We start from the raw sequence: 19,593 nt of genomic DNA on the forward strand, positions 1-19,593 counted from the left end.
TAGGTAAGGCAAAGCTGAAACAAGAGAGAAAAGATTGATAACTAAATGTGAACTGAAGACTGGCTCAGGCATAAAGTATATTATGAAAGGAGGCTAAGAAGTAAAGATGTGGAATAAGGGGGATAAGACAGACAGTGCTGGCAGAGAAGTGGGTCAGCTTTGGGATGTCAGCAAAAGAAAACCAGTGAGGAATCTATCTTCAGGTGAGAGAAACCAAAGTAGGGTTTGAATTATACAACACAGATTGAGTGTAAGGCATGGTCAGCTTGCATAGTGCCAAAATTTCCAATTTGTAACTAAAACTCATTCCTGGCTACAATGCATGTCCACTGGGACTACTTGGATTACAGAAACAGATATGGTCTACCATTTCATAAAGAACCAAAAATATTAGGAAGGAATGGAGATACCCAATTCAGCATGTTTTAATTGAGCCCCTCTTCTGTGGTGGTGATGGGAAAAATTAGCCAACGTCCAAAACAGTGATGTTAATGAGAAGAATGTTTGTGGATTGATGCAGGAAACAGCATTTATTTATCACACTTTTTCTTAGCTTTTTTTTTTTTTTTAAAGTAATCTCTACACCCAGTGTGGGGCTCGAACTTACGACCCCAGGATCAAGAGTCACATGCTTTACTGGCTAAGCCAGCCAGGCACCCCAGCTTTTTATGTCCCTCAATACATTGTGAGTTCCTCAAGAGTGAGGGAAAATCATGTCTTGTTTTTCTTTTTATGTTCAGCAACTGGCACATAGGAAGTGTTTAATTAATACTGAAAGAAGAATGTAAATCCATAGGCATATACTAGGATATAAATATACTGAAAGGACACAGATGGGGGTAGAGAAGGCTTGGCTAGCTCTCAAGGAGGGAAGGTTGGAGTGAATTCCCAATATAGGAACAGCGAGAAGGTTAAGCAGAAGTTTTCTGTTGTAGGGCACTTCTAAAGAGTGAAGGAGTTCAGAACAAGTCTCCCCAAAATGTGCCACTTTGGTATGTGGACTGTTTTGAGCTGAAGGCAGTTGAGATCCTGCAGGCTCAAAAGAAACTTCTGCACTTAACTACCTAGAAGAATCTAAATTGGGTGTTTCCCAGAATAAGTGTTACTACCAGAGATAAATTTTATCTGAGGGCAAACATCTAATTATGAAACATCTGCTCTTCTTACTCTCTGTGGATTACCTTCCTTCCCTTTGAAGCCCCAGGTTTCTAACCCATTCTTTAGCTCAGGATGGCACATATACCTCATTTTACCTTTCTATTTTGAACCTCTTATGTATGTGGATTTCCCATATGTATGAAATTAAATTTGATTTTCTCCTGTTATTCTGTTTCATGTCAATTTAATTCTTAGACCAGCTGGAAGAATCTCTGAAGGCTAGAGGAAAATTTTTCCTTCCCAACAAAAGATAAGATTATATAAGTTGGGTAGGACTAGGTTTTTAGAAGATCATAAATACCAGAATGAATTTGCTTTTATTCTGTAGGTACTGAAGGGGTCATTGAGGTATTTTGAGGAGGGTGAAGACATGAAGGATTTTTTAAAGAATATTAATCTGTCACTGGTGAGTTCAATAAATAGGAATAGGAGAGAGTGTTCCAGCTTCATCTTCCACTTTATTCTTTCCTACATTCTCTTGGAACTTTTGCTATTCCACAAAGTGATAGTGCACAAGAACATCCCTATGCCTTTGTTCAGTCTGTTTACTTAGCCTATACTCCTCTTTTTCCCCTTTTTCCAGGTCTTCAATTAGAATTGTTCCTGTCTCTAAGGATGATATCTCTGTTGTAACGTATTTTTTTCTTATAGTAGCATTAGTTTTTTTTTTTTTTTTATTGGGTATCTTCATGTCTAGACTAAAAATTTCAGAAAACAAGGGCAATCATCTTGTGTTTCCTATGGGGTTTTGCAGGTGTAGGTCTAAGGAATCTCTAGTGCAAATGCATTCATTGAGAACATGTTTATGAAGTATGTACTATGTGATAGCTATTGTGCTGATTCTTGGGATACAGAGATGAAAGACACTTAGATTCTAGAAAAACTTGAATTCATCACTGTGAACTTGACGGCTCCTCAATACTTAAAGACTTTTCTGATGATATTTATGGTGATGTTAAAGAATGTTACTTTTGATATTGTTTAATGAAATGTGTCCACTGCATCACTTAATAATATTCAAAATGATCAATGCATAATGTTATGAAATCATATATAGGTAGAAGATTGGTTCAAAGTGCAAGGCAGAGCATTACATGTTTATGTAATAAAGCGTGAAAACTTTACTGAGGTTCAGATTCCACACTGCAACTAATTTTTAGGAAACTACTAGTCAAATTTTGGTATACTATCACAGGAGAATATCTACAATATCTGAGAAGGATATTAAAATACCCTTCCCTTTTCCAGTTACATATCTGTGTGACACTGATCTTTTTCATATACATCAATCAAAATAACATAGTGCCACAGATGGAATATCACAGCAGACTGAAGGATCCAATTGTCTTCAGTTAAGCCAAACATCAGAGATTTGCAGAAATGTAAAGCAATGCCTCCTTTTCTCACTGATTTTTTGTGTCTGAAAATACAGTTCTTTTAAATAAAAATATTTAGGCTAATATATAATGGGTTATATAGTGTTATATTTATTTATTTATTTATTAAGATTTTATTTATTTATGTGACAGAGAGAGACACAGCGAGAGAGGGAACACAAACAGGGGGAGTGGGAGAGGGAGAAGGCAGGCTTCCTGCTGAGCAGGGAGCCCGATGTGGGGCTCAATCCCAGGACCCGGAGCCAAAGGCAGATGCTTAACGACTGAGCCACCCAGTGCCCTATAGTGTTATTTTTAAACAGATAAATAAATATTTTTATTGTGGTAAAATATGCATAAAATTTACCATTTTTAAGTGTATAGTTCAGTGGCATTCAGTACATTCACATTGTTGTGCAACCATCAGTAACCATCCGTTTCCAGTACTTTTTCATCCCAAAATAGAACTTTGTACCCATTAAATACACTCTCCATTCCCACCTTCCCCATAGCCCCCCACAACCAACATTCTACTTTCTGTCTCAATGAATTTGATTGTTCTGTGTACCTCATATATGTGAAATCATATACTATTTGTCTTTTTGTCACAGGCTTATTTCACTTAGCATGATGTTTTCAAGGTTCATCCATGTTGTATATGTGTCAGGATTTTCTTCCTTTTTAAGGACTGAGTAGTATTTCATTGTGTGTACATATCACATATTGCTTATCCATTCATTTATCTGTGGACATTTGGGTTGCTTCCACATTTTACTTACTGTGAATAATGCTGCTATGAACATGAGTGTACAAATATATGTTCAAGTACGTACCCAGAATTGAAATTGCTGGATCATGAGGTAATTCAGTTTCTAATTTTTTGGGGGGGAAATTCCATACTAATAAACAAATAAGGTGTTTTTTTTTCTGTTTTAATTTCTGAATCTGTAAATATCAGTAGGTATAATCCACATAAAGAAAGTACTCTTAGAGCCTCAATTTTTAAGAGAGTGAGAGTCCTGAGGTTTAAAAGTTTGAGAATCAGTGGTCTAGTGAAATGAGTAAAGTAGAGAGATCAGTTAGGAAGTTACTATGGTAGTGGACAAGTTGGACTGGACTTTGCTCATAGAAGAGTGGGCAGGGTGGTAAGAAGAATCTGTCATACGAAGAGAACTTGGAGAATCTGGAAATAATGTGACCTTGAGAAAAGAAGCTTTTAGGGAAGACTCAGTAGCTTTCTTTGAATATTTGGAGGTCTCCAATAGAAAAGGGATTAAGTTTATATTTTGTGACATTGTGTATGTGTGTGGGGGGTGTGATGGTGGAATATGGTATGAGGAATCAATTTTAGCTCATAATAAAGAATTTTCTAATTAATAATTCAAAGGTGGAATTGGCTAAGGTAGGGATGTAGTGAGTTTCTAAACTAGAAAGCTAGTTTAGAGCTTTTCTTTTCTTTTCTTTTCTTTTTTCTTTTCTTTCTTCCTTTCTTTCAGGAGTAGAATTTAGTGATTCATCACTTACATATAACACCCAGTGCTCACCATAACATGTGCTCTCCTTAGTATCCATCACCCATTTAGCCCATCTCCCCACCCACCTCTCCTCCAGCAACCCTTAATTTGTTCTCTATAGTTAAGAGTCTCTTATAGTTTGCCCTCCTCTCTGTTTTTATCTTATTTTATTTTTCTTTCCCTTCCTCTGTGTTCATCTGTTTTGTTACTTAAATTCCACATATGAGTGAAATCATATAGTATTTGTCTTTCTCTGACTGTTTATTTGGCTTAGCATTTTGCTTAGCATAATACACTCTAGTTGCAGCCACATCCTTGCAAATGGCAAGATTTCTTTGTTTTTGATGGCTGAATAATATTTCATTGTATATATCTATACCACATCTTCTTTATCCATTTGTCAGTCGATGAACATTTGGGCTCTTTTCATAATTTGGCTATTGTTGATAATACTGCTATAAATATCGGGGTGCATGTACCTCTTTGAATCAGTATTTTTGTATCCTTTGGATAAATACATAGTAGTGTAATTGCTGGGTGGTAAGGTAGCTCTATTTTTAACTTTTTGAGGAACCTCCATACTCTTTTCCAGAGTGGCTGCACCAATTTGCATTCCCACCAACAGTGTAAAAGGGTTCCCCTTTCTCTGCTTCCTCGCCAACATCTATTGTTTCCTGTGTTGTTAATTTTAGCCATTCTGACAGTTGTGAGGTGGTATCTTACTGTAGTTTTGATTTGTATTTCCCTGATGTTGAGTGATGTTGAGCATTTTTTCATGTGTCTGTTAGCCATTTGTTTGTCTTCTTTGGAGAAATGTCTATTCATGTTTTCTGCCCATTTCTCTACTGTATTTTTTATTTTTTAGATGTTGAGTTTGATAAGTTCTTTATAGATTTTGGATACTAGCCCTTTATCCTATATGTCATTTGCAAATATCTTGTCCCATCCCGTAGGTTGCCTTTTAGTTTTGTTGATTATTTCCTTCACTGTGCAGAAGGTTTTTATCTTGATGAAGTCCCAATAGTTCATTTTTGCTTTTGTTTCCCTTGCCTCTGGAGACACATGTAGTAAGAAGTTGCTACAGCCAAGGTCAAAGAAGTTGCTGCCTGTGTTCTCCTCTAGGATTTTGGTGTTTCCTGTCTCACATTTAGGTCTTTCATCCATTTTTAGTCTATTTTTGTGTATGGTGTAAGAAAGTGGTCCAGTTTCATTCTTCTGCATGTCACTGTCCAGTTTTTCCAACACCATTTGTTAAAGAGACTGTCTTTTTTCCATTGGATATTCTTCCCTGCTTTGTCAAAGATTAGTTGACCATAGAGTTGTGGGTTACCATTTCTGGATTCTTTTATTCTGTTCCATTGATCTATGTGTTTGTTTTTGTGCCAGTACCATACTGTCTTGATGATTACAGCTTTGTAATAGAGCTTGAAGTCCAGGATTGTGAGGCCACCAGCTTTGCTTTTCTTTTTCAACATTCCTTTGATTACTCAGTCTTTTCTCGTTCCCTACAAATTTTAGAATTATTTGTTCTAGCTCTATAAAAAATGCTGGTGTTATTTTGGTAGGGACTGCATTGAATGTGTAGATAGCTTTGGGTAGTATAGACTTTTTTTTTTTTTTTAAGATTTTATTTATTTATTTGACAGAGAGAGACACAGTGAGAGAGGGAACACAAGCAGGGGGAGTGGGAGAGGGGAAAGCAGGCTTCCCGCCAAGCAGGGAGCCCGACGCGGGGCTCGATCCCAGGACCCTGGGACCATGACCCAAGCCGAAGGCAGACGCTTAATGACTGAGACACCCAGGCACCCCTGGGTAGTATAGACATTTTAATAATATTTGTTCTTCCAGTCCATGAGCATGGAAGGTTTTCCATTTCTTCATATCTTCTTCAATTTCTTTCATAATTGTTCTATCGTTTTCAGAGTACAGATATTTTACTTCTTTGGTTAGTTTTATTCCTAGGTATCTTATGGTCTTGGTACAATTGTAGATGGGATTGATTCCTTGATTTCTCTTTCTGCTGCTTCATTATTGGTGCATAAAAATGCAACAGATTTCTGTACATTGATTTTATATCCTATGACTTTGCTAAATTCCTCTATGAGTTCTAGCAATTTTTTGGTGGAGTCTCTCAGGTTTTCTACAATGATTATCATGTCATCTGCAAAGAGTAAAAGTTTGACTTCGTCCTTGCCTATTGGATGCCTTTTATTTCTTTTTGTTGTCTGATTGCTGAGGCTAGGACTTCTAATACTGTGTTGAACAACAGTGGTGAGAATGGACATCCCTGCTGTGTTCCTGACTTTAGGGGAAAAGCTCTCAGTTTGTCCCCATTGAGGATGATATTAGCTGTGCATCTTTCATATATGGCCTTTGTGATGTTGAGGTATGTTCCTTCTATCCCTACTTTCTTGATGGTTTTTATCAAGAAAGGATGCTGTATTTTGCCAAATGTGTTTTCTGCATCTTTTGAGAGGATCATATGGTTCTTATCCTTCCTTTTATTAATGTGATGTATCACATTAATTGATTTGTGAATATTGAACCACCCCTGCAGCCCAGGAATACATCCCATTTGATCATGGTAAATAATCCTGTTAATGTACTGTTGGATTCAATTAGCTAGTATCTTGTTGAGAATTTTTGCATCCATGTTTATCAGGGACATTGGTCTATAATTCTCCTTTTTTAGTGGGGTCTTTGTCTAGTTTTGGGATCAAGGTAATGCTGGCCTCATAGAATGGGTTTGGAAGTTTTCCTTCCTTTTCTATATATTTTTTTTTGGAAAAGCTTCAGAAGAAGAGGTATTAATTCTTCTTTAACTGTTTGGTAGTATTCCTCTGGGAAGCCATCTGGACTCTTGTTTGTTGGGAGATCTTTTATTACTGATTCAGTTACTTTGCTGGTTATGGATCTGTTCAGGTTTTCTGTTTCCTCCTGCTTCAGTTTTGGTTGTTTATCCAAGTAATTTATCCATTTCTTCCAGATTGCCCAATTTGTTGGCATGTAATTGCTCATAATAATATCTTATAATTGTTTGTATTCCTTTGGTATTGGTTGTAATATCTCCTCTTTCATTCGTGATTTTATTTATTTGGGTTCTTCCTCTTTTCTTTTTTATAAGTCTGGCTAGGGATTTGTCAATTTTTGTTAATTCTTTCAAAGAACCAGCTCCAAGTTTCTGTTTTTTTTTTTTTTTTTTTAATTTCTGTATCATTTATTTCTGTTCTAATCTTAATGATTGCCCTTCTGCTGGTTTTAGGCTTTTTTTGCTGTTCTTTTTTTTCAGCTCCTTTAGGTGTAAGGTTAGGTTGTGTATTTGAGACTTTTCTTGCTTCTTGAGGAAGGCCTGTATTGCTATATACTTACCTTTTATGACTGCCTTTGCTGCATTCCAAAGGTTTTGGAATGTCATGTTTTTGTTTTCATTTTCATTTGCTTCCATGTATTTTTTTTTTTAATTTCTTTTTTAATTTCCTGGTTAACCCATGTAGGATGTTCTTTGACCTCCATGTATTTGTGGTCTTTCCAAATTTTCTATGACTTCAGGTTTTATAGCATGGCCTGAAAACACCATGGTATAATCTCAATCTTTTTGTACTGGTCTAGGCTTGATTTGTGACTCAATATGTGATCTATTCTGGAGATTGTTCCATGTGCACTCAAAAAGAATGTAGATTCTGCTGCTTTAGGATGAAATACTCTGAATATATCTGTTAAGTCCATCTGGTCCAGTGTGTCATTCAAAGTCATTGTTTCCTTGTTGATCTTCTGCTTAGATGATTTGTCCATTGCTGTGAGTAGGGTGTTAAAGTCCCTTACTATTATTGTATTATTATCAATGTGTTTCTTTAAGTTTGTTATTGATTTATATATTTGGTTGCTCCCAAGTTGGGGACATAAATATTTACAGTTGTTAAATCTTCTTGTTGGATAGACCCCTTTATTATGATATAGTGCCCTTTTTCATCTATTACAGTCTTTGTTTTAAAATATAGTTTGTCTGATATAAGTAGGGCTACTTCAGCTTTCTTTTGATGTCCATTAGCATGATAGATGGTTCTCTACCCCCTCACCTTCAATCTGGAGGTGTCTTTGGGTCTAAAATGAGTCTTTTGTAAGCAGCATATTGATGGGTCTTATTTTTTATCCATTCTGACACCCAATGTTCTTTGATTGGAGCATTTAGTTCATTTACATTTAGACTAATTATTGATAGATATGAATTTAGTGCCATTGTATTACCTGTAAAGTCACTGTTCATGTAGATTGTCTGTGTTCCTTTCTAGTCTTTGTTGCTTTTGGCCTCTCTTTCCTGCTCAAAGGGTCTCCTTTAATATTTCTTGCAAAGCTGGTTTAGTATTCATGAACTCCTTTAGTTTTTGCTTGTCTTGGAAACTCTTTATCTCTCCTTCCATTCTGAATGCCAGCCTTGCTGGATATAGTATTCTTGGCTGCATGTTTTTCCCATTTGGCATGTTGAATATATCATGCCACTTTTTTCTGGCCTGCCAAGTTTCTGTGGACAGGTCTGCTGCTAACCTTATGTGTCCACCCTTGTAGGTTAAGGACCTTTTGTCCCTAGCTGCTTTCAGAATTCTCTCTTTATCTTTGTATTTTGCAAGTTTCACTATGATATGTCTTGGTGTTGACCTGTTTTTGTTGATTTTGAGGGGGTTTCTCTGGGCCTCTTGGACTTGAATGCCTGTTTCCTTCCCCAGATTAGGGAAGTTCTCAGCTATAATTTGTTCAAATAAACCTTCTGTCCCTCTCCCCCACTCTTCTTCTTCTGGGACTCCTATGATATGGATATTATTGTGCTTTGTGGAATCCCTGAGTTCCCTAAGTCTATATTCATGATCTAATAGTTTTATTTCACTCTTCTTTTCAGCTTCATTATTTTCCATAATTTTATCTTCTGTATCAACTATTAATTCCTCTGCTTCTTCCATCCATGTTGTGATTACATCCAGTTGGTTTTGCATCTCAGTTACAGTATTTTTTAGTTCATCCTGACTACTTTTTAGGTCTTTTATCTCCTCAGCAAGGTGTCTATTATGCTTCTTTCAAGCCTGGCTAGTAGTCTTATGAGTTTTGTTCTAAATTCTTAATCAGGTATATTGCTTATATCTGTTTTGAGCAAATCTTTGGCTGTGATTTCTTCTTGATCTTTCCTTTGGGGAGAATTCCTCCATTTTGTCATTATGTCTAGGTTTGTGTCTTTTGCATGTTATGAAAGCTTGTTATGTTTACTGCTCCTAAGAGTAATACTATATTAAGAAGGGGGTCATACATTGTCCAGGGCCTGGCACTTCAGGAAGTGTGTCTGTGTGCACTCTGCTAATGTGTTTTGGCTGCTCTTTCCCACAGGTCAGCCCTCTGCAGAGTTCCTCCTTGCTTGCTGTGGGAAGTGTTTGGACCTTTAACTAGGTGTGCTTTGATTTGTTTGTTAAGATAAGCCTGAAACAAACAAACACACAAACAAGCCCTGATGAAGATAAAAGGAAAAGGAACAGAAAAGCAAACAAACAGACAAAATACTATAAGCCTGATTCCAAAGAAAAAGAAAAAAAGAAGGAAAAAAGAATAGGAAAAAAACAGCCTGATCCAAGAAACGAGAAAAGGAAACAAACAAACATAGAAACAAATGAACAAAAAACTATAAGCCTGATTCCAAAGAAGAAAGGGGGAAAAAAAAAAAACCAACCTGGTTCTATTTTCACCAGAACTGAAACTGATGCTTTAGAGCACTCTATGATCATTTGACTTGGCACTTGCAGAGGGCCTGTGTTCGTCCTCTGGGGGAGAGGCCTGCTGCATTGGCTCACAGTCAGACCTGCCCTAGTAAAAATGCCCCTACCAGGCACAGGGGGGTGGGGTTTGTTGTAAGCAACTCCAGCCTCCACTGGGGGTACTGTGTTTCTCTCTGAAGTCTCATGGTGCTGGTTGGGGGCGGGGGGGGGGGGGGGGGGGGTTGGGGGGGGGGGGGGGGGGTGGAGGTGTGTGGTGGGGAAGATGGCGTCACCCTTCTCTTTCTTCCCCCAGGGAGGGGAACTCAGGGGTGCTGTTGTTCAGAAAGCTCTCATAGAAGAGCAAACAATCTCCCTTCCTGTGTTCCAGGCTTCTGTCAGATTCCTGCCCTCAATCTGTCTGTGCCCAAGCCATTGTTCTCCTGTGTTTTATCTCTGGTGTGGCTGGGGTTCAAAACTTGAAATCTTAAAGGACCTAGCAAGGCGTGGACCCACTCCCCTCCCCTGGAGGAGAGCCTCACAGCGCTGTGCCTGGCACTGCTCTGTCTCAGAAAAGCAGCTGTAGGGCCACACAGGTGCCTGGAGTCTATGATCACAGCGAAAAGCTGTGATCAGGTTTTCTGCCCTCCAAGTGAGCCTCTGTCCCAGGCTGTTGAACAGCCACTCAGCGGCACCTAATGGGCCTTTAGTCCTTGGAGAGGCAATATACCCTCTTCCAAATGTACTCCAGGAAGGGGCATGTTCCCTCCCAGTGTGACCCAGGGGATCCCCACACCACAGCATCTTGCAGGAACCCTCCCCACTGCTCTCTCCCCCTCTCTCCCTGACTTCTCTCCATGTAAAAGGCTCCCTTCCCTCCATGGCATGGTGGTTTTTCCCTCCCCCAGCTCACGTCTCTGAACCTTGCACCGCCCTCTAATTGTGCAGATTGTTAATCTTCAGATCGATTTCCTAGTTGTTCAAAATGATTTGATGTTGGTCTAGCTGTGTTTGAGGGATGAGGCAAGCCCAGGGTCTCCCCATCACTCGACCATCTTAACTCTCACCCTAGTTTAGAGTTCCTAAGCTAGAAAACCACTTGAAGAAGACAGTTTTATTAAATGGTTAGTTGACCTAGAAGAACTCTGTAACTTCTTTTAACCCTGAAATTCTGTGATTCTTCAGACACAGAAAAATGAAGTCCAGGATTTGCATGATGGCATAGTGAGAAGTGGAGAGGATGGGGCCTCTTTAAAGGGAGTTAAAAGATCCTTGGAACCCCCTTTTTAGACCTTGCTATGCCCTGGTTAGTACTTCATGCAGTATTTAGTCTCAGGTTACCTCCCAGCTTCTTGGACTCAGCCACAACATCAGCCACTTTGCTTCTCGTTTTCTTTACTTACCAGGTTTAGAAATTTAAGATTGTCAGTGGCCAATGCTTTGGATTAAGACTGTTCTGGTGGAAGTAGAAAGAAACTGAATTTGTGTGTGTGTGTGTGTGTGTGTGTGTGTGTGTGTCAAGGGCAGCGGGAGCAAAGACGGTCATGTGTTTTTAGAATGCAGAATGGTGGAGGATGTCAAAAATATCAACATAAATGAGTGAAGAATATATGCAGGGTAATGTAACACTTGCTGGATTTTATATATATATTAATATATAAATATATATAATATGTAAATGTATATGTATTATATATATATTAAAGATTTTATTTATTTGACAAACAGAGAGAGTAAGCACAAGCAGGGTGAGTGGCAGGCAGAGGGAGAGGGAGAAGCAGCCTCCCCTCTGAGCAGAGAGCCCGATGGGCTTGATCGCAGGACTCTGGGATCATGACCTGAGCTAAAGGCAGGTGCTTAACCAACTAAGCCACCCAGGCATCCCTGGATTATATTTTTTATCATATTTTTACCAGCTCTTATAGTGAGTTAGAGGTGTTTTGTTTAAAGAAAGGGTTAAATTTTGTTGTAGATTTTTAAAAAAAACCTTTACTTCCAGGCACTCCCTGCCTGCTAGTCTTTTACATTTAGACCATTGTCAGCTGGATACCTCATATTTTATAACACAACTTTAATTTACACTGGACTTCCCAACTAAAAATAACTTTGAAAATTTTTTTATTTAAGTCTCACAATGACCTAGTTAGTTCAGGTGTTACCTTCCCTATTAAATAAAGAACACTGAGATACAAGTCAAATGACTTGACTAAGATAATAAAAGAGAGAGATAATTCAGAATCTTGTGATGCCAAATCCTATCCTCATTTAGTCCCAAATAGTTTTAAAATCTGTTATACCCAAGGACTCAGAAAATGTCCTATTTATTTAAAAATTCTTAATTTAAAAAATATATTAAGAAGCACCACTCTTTCAAATGCTTTGTTGTTATATTAAATACTTCATAATCCACTGTTATGCTGCCAAATTAACTTGTCTCTAGAGAAGTCCCAGGAAAAAATGCTGTTCCTTTCGTCATCTTCATATATTAGAGACAGTTATAAATGTGTCATTGATGAGGAAGGATATAATTCTGCACTGGTCTTTCAAAATATTTGGGTTTGCACATGTGCGTTCATGTTTCATTGTGCAAGTGAGGATACTACTGCAGAAGGTAGGCAGAGCACAGGTGCATCTGCTCACAGAGGCTCCCTTAATGGTATACTGCCCTGATGTGGGACAAGTGAGCCATCATGTGGTAGTAATATCATGATATGTGTAGTTCTAACAGTCTTAAGCATCAGAAGCTCTTTGTCTGATTTTGTATTTATGATAACTAATATCAGTGATTTGTTTTCTTTTTTAAAGATTTTATTGATTAATTGATTGATTTAGAGAATGAGTGGGAGGAGAGGCAGAGGGAAAAGGAGAGAAAGAATCTCAAATAGGCTCTAGGCTGAGTGTGGGACCTGACACAGGGCTCAATCCCACAAGATCATGACCTGAGCTGAAATCAAAAGTTGGATGCTTATCTGACTGAGCCACCTAGGCGCCCCTTCAATGATTTATTTTCAAAATAAAATTTCCAAGTACTCCTCTTTTGATTTCCCACAGCAGTTTAATTTGGGAGTGTGCTGAGATTGCCAAGAAGGCTATTAAAAGTGCAACCATTTATCTCTGTGAATCAAGACTTTTTCTTTATGTTGAGCAACCAAAACCAAATACAAAAACAGATTGGATATTAAGGCTATATCATGATAAAGCTATGCATTTATAATGTAATTATACCTTAGTCAATGAGAGAATACTTATTTTCATTGTCTACTACTATCACTTTCAATATGTTTCATATAGTAGATTTTTTTTACAGTAGGGTTTTTAATTGGGTTCAGATTTCATTTGAAAAAAGGATTATGCTGCTAAAACATGTTTGAAAACTGCCTTACCATGTTGTCCTCCTGTCACTGGCCTGCTTTTGATTTTCAAATTTCTCTATTTTTTTTTTTTTTTTTTTTGAGAGAGTGTGAGTGGGGGAATGGGGCAGAGAGGGAGAGAGCGAATCTCAAGCAGGCTCCACACTCAGCGCAGAGCTCGACATGGGGCTCAATCCCACGACCCTGAGATCGTGACCTGAGTTGAAATCAAGGGTCAGATGCCCAGCCAACTGAAACACCCAGGCGCCCCAAATTTCTCAAGATTTTTATAATTATGTTGATGATTATGAATTTGGTTTGCCTTTGATTAAAAAATATATCTAGGAGGTTTAGCAACCTTAAAATATTGAAAATGTTTAGAAGGAATAACCAATTTTTTCTCTTGAAATTCTTTTAATTATGCTACCTCAGAGTCATTTCCAAATACAGACTTAGTAAAAGAAAACCTGTTTCCTTTTGCTTTGATACTTTTGAATAATGAGCAAGGTTTTGCAGCTTTTACAATCCTAGGAATAACAGACTGGAAACCAGTCTCCTTAGTTAAAAATAACTTTTATAAAGTTCCTTGTTTATTTGGGTGAAAATTGGATAAAAAGGATAGAACATGGTTTGATCAATATAATTTTGTCAAGCAACAATTAATACTGAGTTAATACCTGAGATTCAAAAATGAAGTCATGGTCCTTTGAATTTAAGAGTCAAAAAGAAAAATAGGTGAGCTGAAAATTACAATATAATCTGATGAGTGCTATAACAGAGGAACCGAGTGTACTATCTTTGTAGGGAAGTGGTAGGGACAAATTGAGAAAGGAGGTAGTATTTGAGGGATGTCTTGGAAGCTAGTAGGTATTTGCCAGGATGGTGAGGGAATACTTGCATCTGAAGAGCAACATGAACAAAAGCCTGGAACCCTTAAAATATTTAACAGTTGGGGGATCAGTGAATGTAGTTCACTGTGACTAGAGAGTAGGGTGTCCTGGGGGGAGAAGGTGTGACAAAAGACAGGATGTTGTTAGCTTGGTGGAAGAGCAGCTGATGAATTTGGAAAGATAAGTTGGTCTGCACTGAAGGGCCAAGTGTGCCCTGTTGAAAAATTTAGATTTCTTGTTTATGCTATCGAGATTTGCAGTTAGGAAAGCCTTATGTTTTAGGAAGGAAATGCTGGAGGATGGATTAATAAAGGGAGAAATTGGTTCATTTACTCAATAAACATTTATTGATCACCTACTGTGTGGAAGTAACTATTCTAAGCACTTGGGCCATAACAGTGAACAGAAAGACAAAGATATCTGTTTTAGTGGAGCTTATCACTTCTAATGTAGGATGGTAGACAATATACCAATAAACATAGTAAATACATTAGTCATATGGCATATAAGGAGGTAATAAATGATAAGAAAGAAGAAAAAGTAGACTAAGGGAGTGTAAAAATGCCAGGTGGGGAGTAGCTGCAATTTGAATAAATTGGCAAGATGTACGGTTCGGAAGCTGTTACAGTGATCCAAATGAGAAATGATGAGGATTTAGGCTTAAGTGTGGGACTTTAGAATGCAGAGAAGGAATAAATTGGGAAACATATTTTTCTTTTTCCTTTTTGATGCTTTTTATTGTAAAATAAAACACAGATAGAAACTGTATAATACAAACCTATAATGTCATCAATTATAAGATGAACGACCTTGGAACAACCACCCTGGTAAAAAAATGAAACTTTGCCAGCCAAACCAGAAACCCCTCCATTTGCCCCACCCCAATCACAAACTCCTTTCTCCCAAGCAACCTGATTTTTATGGTAATCACTTTCCTGCATTTTTGAATAGTTTTATTGACCAAATATATATCCCTCACATGAAGACACTCTCAGTCTTGCCAATTAAAAAGTTAAAAATTTTTTTTTATTTTTAAACTTTTTTAAAGATTTAATTTATTTATCTATTTGAGATTGAGAGAGAGAGAGAGAGAGCTCGCGAGAGCAGGAGTCGGTAGAGGAGCAGAGGGGAGGGAAAGGGAAGGGGAAAGAATCTCAAGCAGACTGAGCATAGAGCCTGGCATGGGGCCAATCCTACGACTCTGAGATCATGACCTGAGCCAAACCAAGAATCAGTTGCTTAACCGACTGAGCCACCCAGGCGCCCCTAAAGAAGTTTTTTTGATATGTCTTTTTAAATCAACAGGTTTTCTCTCCTTCCATTTGTTTTCCTTACACTTTATGAGCTAAAGAACAGAGCCATTTGACCTTTACGATATCTCATATCCTGGATTTTTCTGATTGCACCCTCATGGTGCAGCTTAACATGTTCCTCTGTCCTTTGTATGACTTGTAAATTGACAGCTGGACCAGGGGCTTGATCAGACTGAGGTGTCTCCCTTTGGCCATGACTATTGGCAAGTGGAGTGTTCTTTCGTTAAGAAGCACATAATACCAGGTTGTCTTTTGCATTGTTAACAGCTGTTTCTTCTCAGTGCCTAGAATTAGTAATTTATTAGGGGCTGCAAAATGGTGATATTCTAATTATATCACATCTGTTTTAGTTATTAGCTGGAATACTTTTATCAAGAGACATTTCCCCTTATCTATTATTTAGTTACCCTGTGATGCAGTTTCTATAGGAAAGGCAAGATACATGCCTTTTCCTTTATTTACTGGTTTTCAAGGTAATACATTGGCTCTCTGTCATCCTCAATTTTTATTACTCTATCAGTATTTTCTCCTCAGTATGGCCTTGTCTGGAAAGGGGGCGCTGGTTGGTCAGTGTCAAGAATTCGTAGGTGCTAGGCTGCCAGTCTCTTCAGACCTCATCTGCTATCTTTAGTTAGGCAAAACCCCTCCAAGTTTTAGCTCCTGTTCTAAAATTGGCTTTTCATATGTTCCAGTGAAAACAGTGTTGGCTATTTTGGGGGTCCTCCTGTTTTCACATCCATCACATATCCCACTGCTTCCTTCTGCTTTTTCCTGCACAAATGCTAATACCATACGGGTCTATGGCTGTTGGTTTGTCCCCAGCTGCTTGTATTTTAACTTTGTTATCACCAAGTTTTGTAAATGTTTTCCATGGGATTTTGGTTTTCCTATTCAGTTGCTTGGTCTGTTTTTATGTGGAAATCAGGGAGATTAACAAATAAAACAAAAAACCACCCAAACCAAAAAATAACTCACTGCCTCCAATGCCATCTTCCCAGAAAGAGGTGTAATCTTTGAGGGGTTAGTGTGAAAGTAAGAATAACTGAAGTTTCTGACTTAGAAGATCTGGTGCATGGTAATTTCAGTGATAAGGATTAAAAAATAGAAGAGAAGGAACAAAGTATGAGTGGAAGATAAGATCAATTTTTGATTTCTTAGGTTTGAAATGCTTATCATGAGTTATCCTAAAATTATTGCCTTCTTAAGGAATAGACTTTTAGAACTTTATAGAAAGAGCTAGGTGATGAAAGATCAACACTGAAAATAATCAAAGCCATTATAAATTGGACAAATTATTACTTTTTGTTAAAATTACAGTGTGAAAAACCAGTAGAATAGAAAGCATGCACTTAAAGATGAAGGAGACACTAATAAGTATTTGTGAACTAATAGTTTTATGTGTTTTCTATAAATATGCACAACAAATGAAGGTTTGCATTGAGCAGCAATCTGAAGAGGAAGACACTTTTCAAAGATCTATTTATAAGGGATGCAACTGGCTTTTTTGGTCATTAGGTGTAAATGCCGCCGTATATGTTTGATATAATATTAGGAGAATGAATTTATAAAATCTGAGTATTTTTCCTACTAGAAAAATAGATATTAAATATTCATAAGATAAAAATCCTAGGTAAAAATTTAAGTATTCATAAGCTGCAAGTTTTTATATTTTGAGTAGACTGCAGTGTACCATCACAGATCCTGTATTTTTTTTTTTTTAAGATTTTTTTTTTTTTTTTAAGATTTTTATTTATTTGACAGAGAGAGACGCAGCGAGAGAGGGAACACAAGCAGGGGGAGTGGGAGAGGGAGAAGCAGGCTTCCCGCAGAGCAGGGAGCCCGATGCGGGGCTCGATCCCAGGACCTTGGGATCATGACCTGAGCCGAAGGCAGACGCTTAACGACTGAGCCACCCAGGCGCCCCCACAGATCCTGTATTTTAAGAGTAGGTGAAAAAGTCTTCTCTCTTATGAGCTATTCTAGATAATTCTAAAGTGTTCTGACTTCAAAAAGGGATTTTTAAAATAGTATGCACATCTGGACCCTCCTTTTTAAAATTTTCATTCATATTAAATATCAACCCAAATGACTTACTTTTGACTTCTGTCTTTTCCTTTCTTTTTCTTCTTCTTTCTAAAATTAGGCCTGTCTTCAGAGACCTGAGATTAAACTTGAATCACTAAAAGAAGATATTAAGGAATTCTTTAAAATATCAGGTTTGTAAGTTGCTTTTTTCCTCCTAATTCTTTAAGGCAAAATAAGGAAATACTTTATTTGGAGGGAATACTTTATCCTCAAACTTCCAATTACTCATTAAAAATTGTGGAACAGTGGGTGGATAGGTTTCTATTTGATGAGAGTTAGAACTTTCAGATATTTCAATAAAATGCTGCAAAAATTCAGGAACACTGTGGGAATCACTGCATTAAATTAATCAGTTTTGAATGCTGTTTACTTCCTGATCAACATACATCCTCAATGTATGAAGAATCTCCCTCACTAAGCACTTCCTCTTTTACTTTTCATTTGTGGTTTCTTTTCCTTCTACACTTTTTTCCCCTTCCTCTTTTCTATCCTTTCAAAGAAAAGAAAAGAAAATGCTAATTTCTTTTAGAGCAAGAAGAGAAGTTCCCTATTCTAACCTTTGCACACAGAAATTGAGATGTTAAGTGGTTTACTTACCCAGAAAAATTCAAGTAGTTAGCAGCCAAGCTCACTGGTCTGATGGTACCTCATAATAATGTTTCTGTTGTTCAGGAGTTTACGGGCTGGTTAGTTGTAACTAATTGCTTATGATCGATCTTTGTCAGGTGCTTGGCTGTTTCTTGCCCTTCCCTTGGCACATTCCTGATAGTACTAGTAGTACAGTCGCCAGCACTGTTTTGGTATTCACTGAGCAATGGAAGAAGGATTTCTCCCATCCTGAGAAAATGGTACAATAGTTTTACTTAAAAAACAGTGTCATACTGATAATTTTGCTACTCAGTGTTTGCCACTGGACATAGTGAATGTATAGGAAATAATGCCTTAATAACACTTACACACAGCAATTGGCGATTGATAAAGTTCTTTCACAAATGAATATGATGTTAGAGTTTTAGTGAGATAAATTTAATTATAATGTATGCTTATTTTTAAAACTAACACGTTCATATATTTTATTCTTTTTTAAAAAATAGGTTGGGAGAAGAAACTTCAGAATGCTGTTTATAGTGAACTGAGTGTGTGAGTTTTTCCTACCTATTTTGAGATACTGTTATGTTTAGCTGTATTTACTTTGTAAGTAATGAATATAGTATTGCTGTGTACACTCATTATATTGTTATCTTTCATTAGTATTTATATAACATTTCACGTAAGTTAATACATTTAAAACTTACAGTCCTGCCTGAGAATGAATAATGAATAGGTGGGGTTTTTACCACCAAAATTTTTATATTAACAATTCATTTATCCAGTGTAGGTTAGGGAAATAAGTTACTATTTCAGATAACTGAAGCTTATCAACTTCTTTTTATTGTTGCCATTTTGGATATTACCCTTTTTCTGTCTTTATAAAGCAACCATTCTAAATATAATTACTTTTTTTTTTTTTTTGCAAAATTGGTGTCATTAGTAAGAAAATCAGTGTTTTTGTTAATCTGGACTTGCCCTCAGAGTCTGTTGAGGTGTATAAAACTATTTGTCATTATAAAGAATAAAGATGTAGAGTTAGCTTTTATAGTTTATTCAATATTCCATTATTCATCAGTTATTTATTGAGCCCCTACCATGTGCTAGCACTATGCTAGGCACTGGGAATATAGTATAGAACAAGAAATCAATTCCTACCCTCATGGAGTTTATAGTCTAATGGAGTTCCTATGTCTTTTTTTTTTTTTTTTTTTTTTTACTGCTATCAGTGTGCCTGTGTTCTAGCATTCTCTAGATTCTAACACTTCTGCTCCTAACTTGTCCCTTCTAATCTGCTGTTAACTGGGAAACAAGATAATCTAGTTTATCAGAACTGTTTCTAAAATAGAGACGCAGATGAAGGCCTGTGGACCTGTGCTTGGACACACATTTTAAAAATTAGTATTTACTTCTTTGCTTGTCACCATTTTCCCAGTTGATTTATAAATTCTTAAATAATATCATATTTAAGTGCTATTGAAGTTGGACTGTGACCATATCCCTGGTACTAGTCACCAAGGAATAGATGTTTATCATGATAAGTAAGGTTTTAAATGTACAATATGTATAGAGATGCCACAGGTTGCTTAA

General features: G+C 37.2%; 1 protein-coding gene across 4 annotated transcripts in view; it reads left to right on the forward strand.

Moving 5' to 3' along the window:
* The window catches only part of TBC1D19 (TBC1 domain family member 19), a 161,254-nt gene that overhangs the window by 22,812 nt on the left and 118,849 nt on the right, over positions 1–19,593 (forward strand). For 3 of the 4 annotated variants that reach the window (XR_004298839.1, XM_032400137.1, XM_032400138.1), the window contains exons 2-3: positions 17,474–17,546; positions 18,510–18,555. The exons of the other annotated variant lie outside the window; for it this stretch is intronic. Coding sequence is in view for 2 of the 3 variants with exons in the window: in XM_032400137.1 (XP_032256028.1) it covers positions 17,474–17,546; positions 18,510–18,555 (119 nt within the window). In the remaining variant the exon portion in view is untranslated. The remainder of the gene's footprint in view (positions 1–17,473; positions 17,547–18,509; positions 18,556–19,593) is intronic. 4 annotated transcript variants of the gene reach the window in all.

The sequence above is a fragment of the Phoca vitulina genome, unplaced genomic scaffold (assembly GCF_004348235.1).
Source record: "Phoca vitulina isolate PV1807 unplaced genomic scaffold, GSC_HSeal_1.0 scaffold3, whole genome shotgun sequence".
Taxonomy (NCBI): Eukaryota; Metazoa; Chordata; class Mammalia; order Carnivora; family Phocidae; genus Phoca; species Phoca vitulina.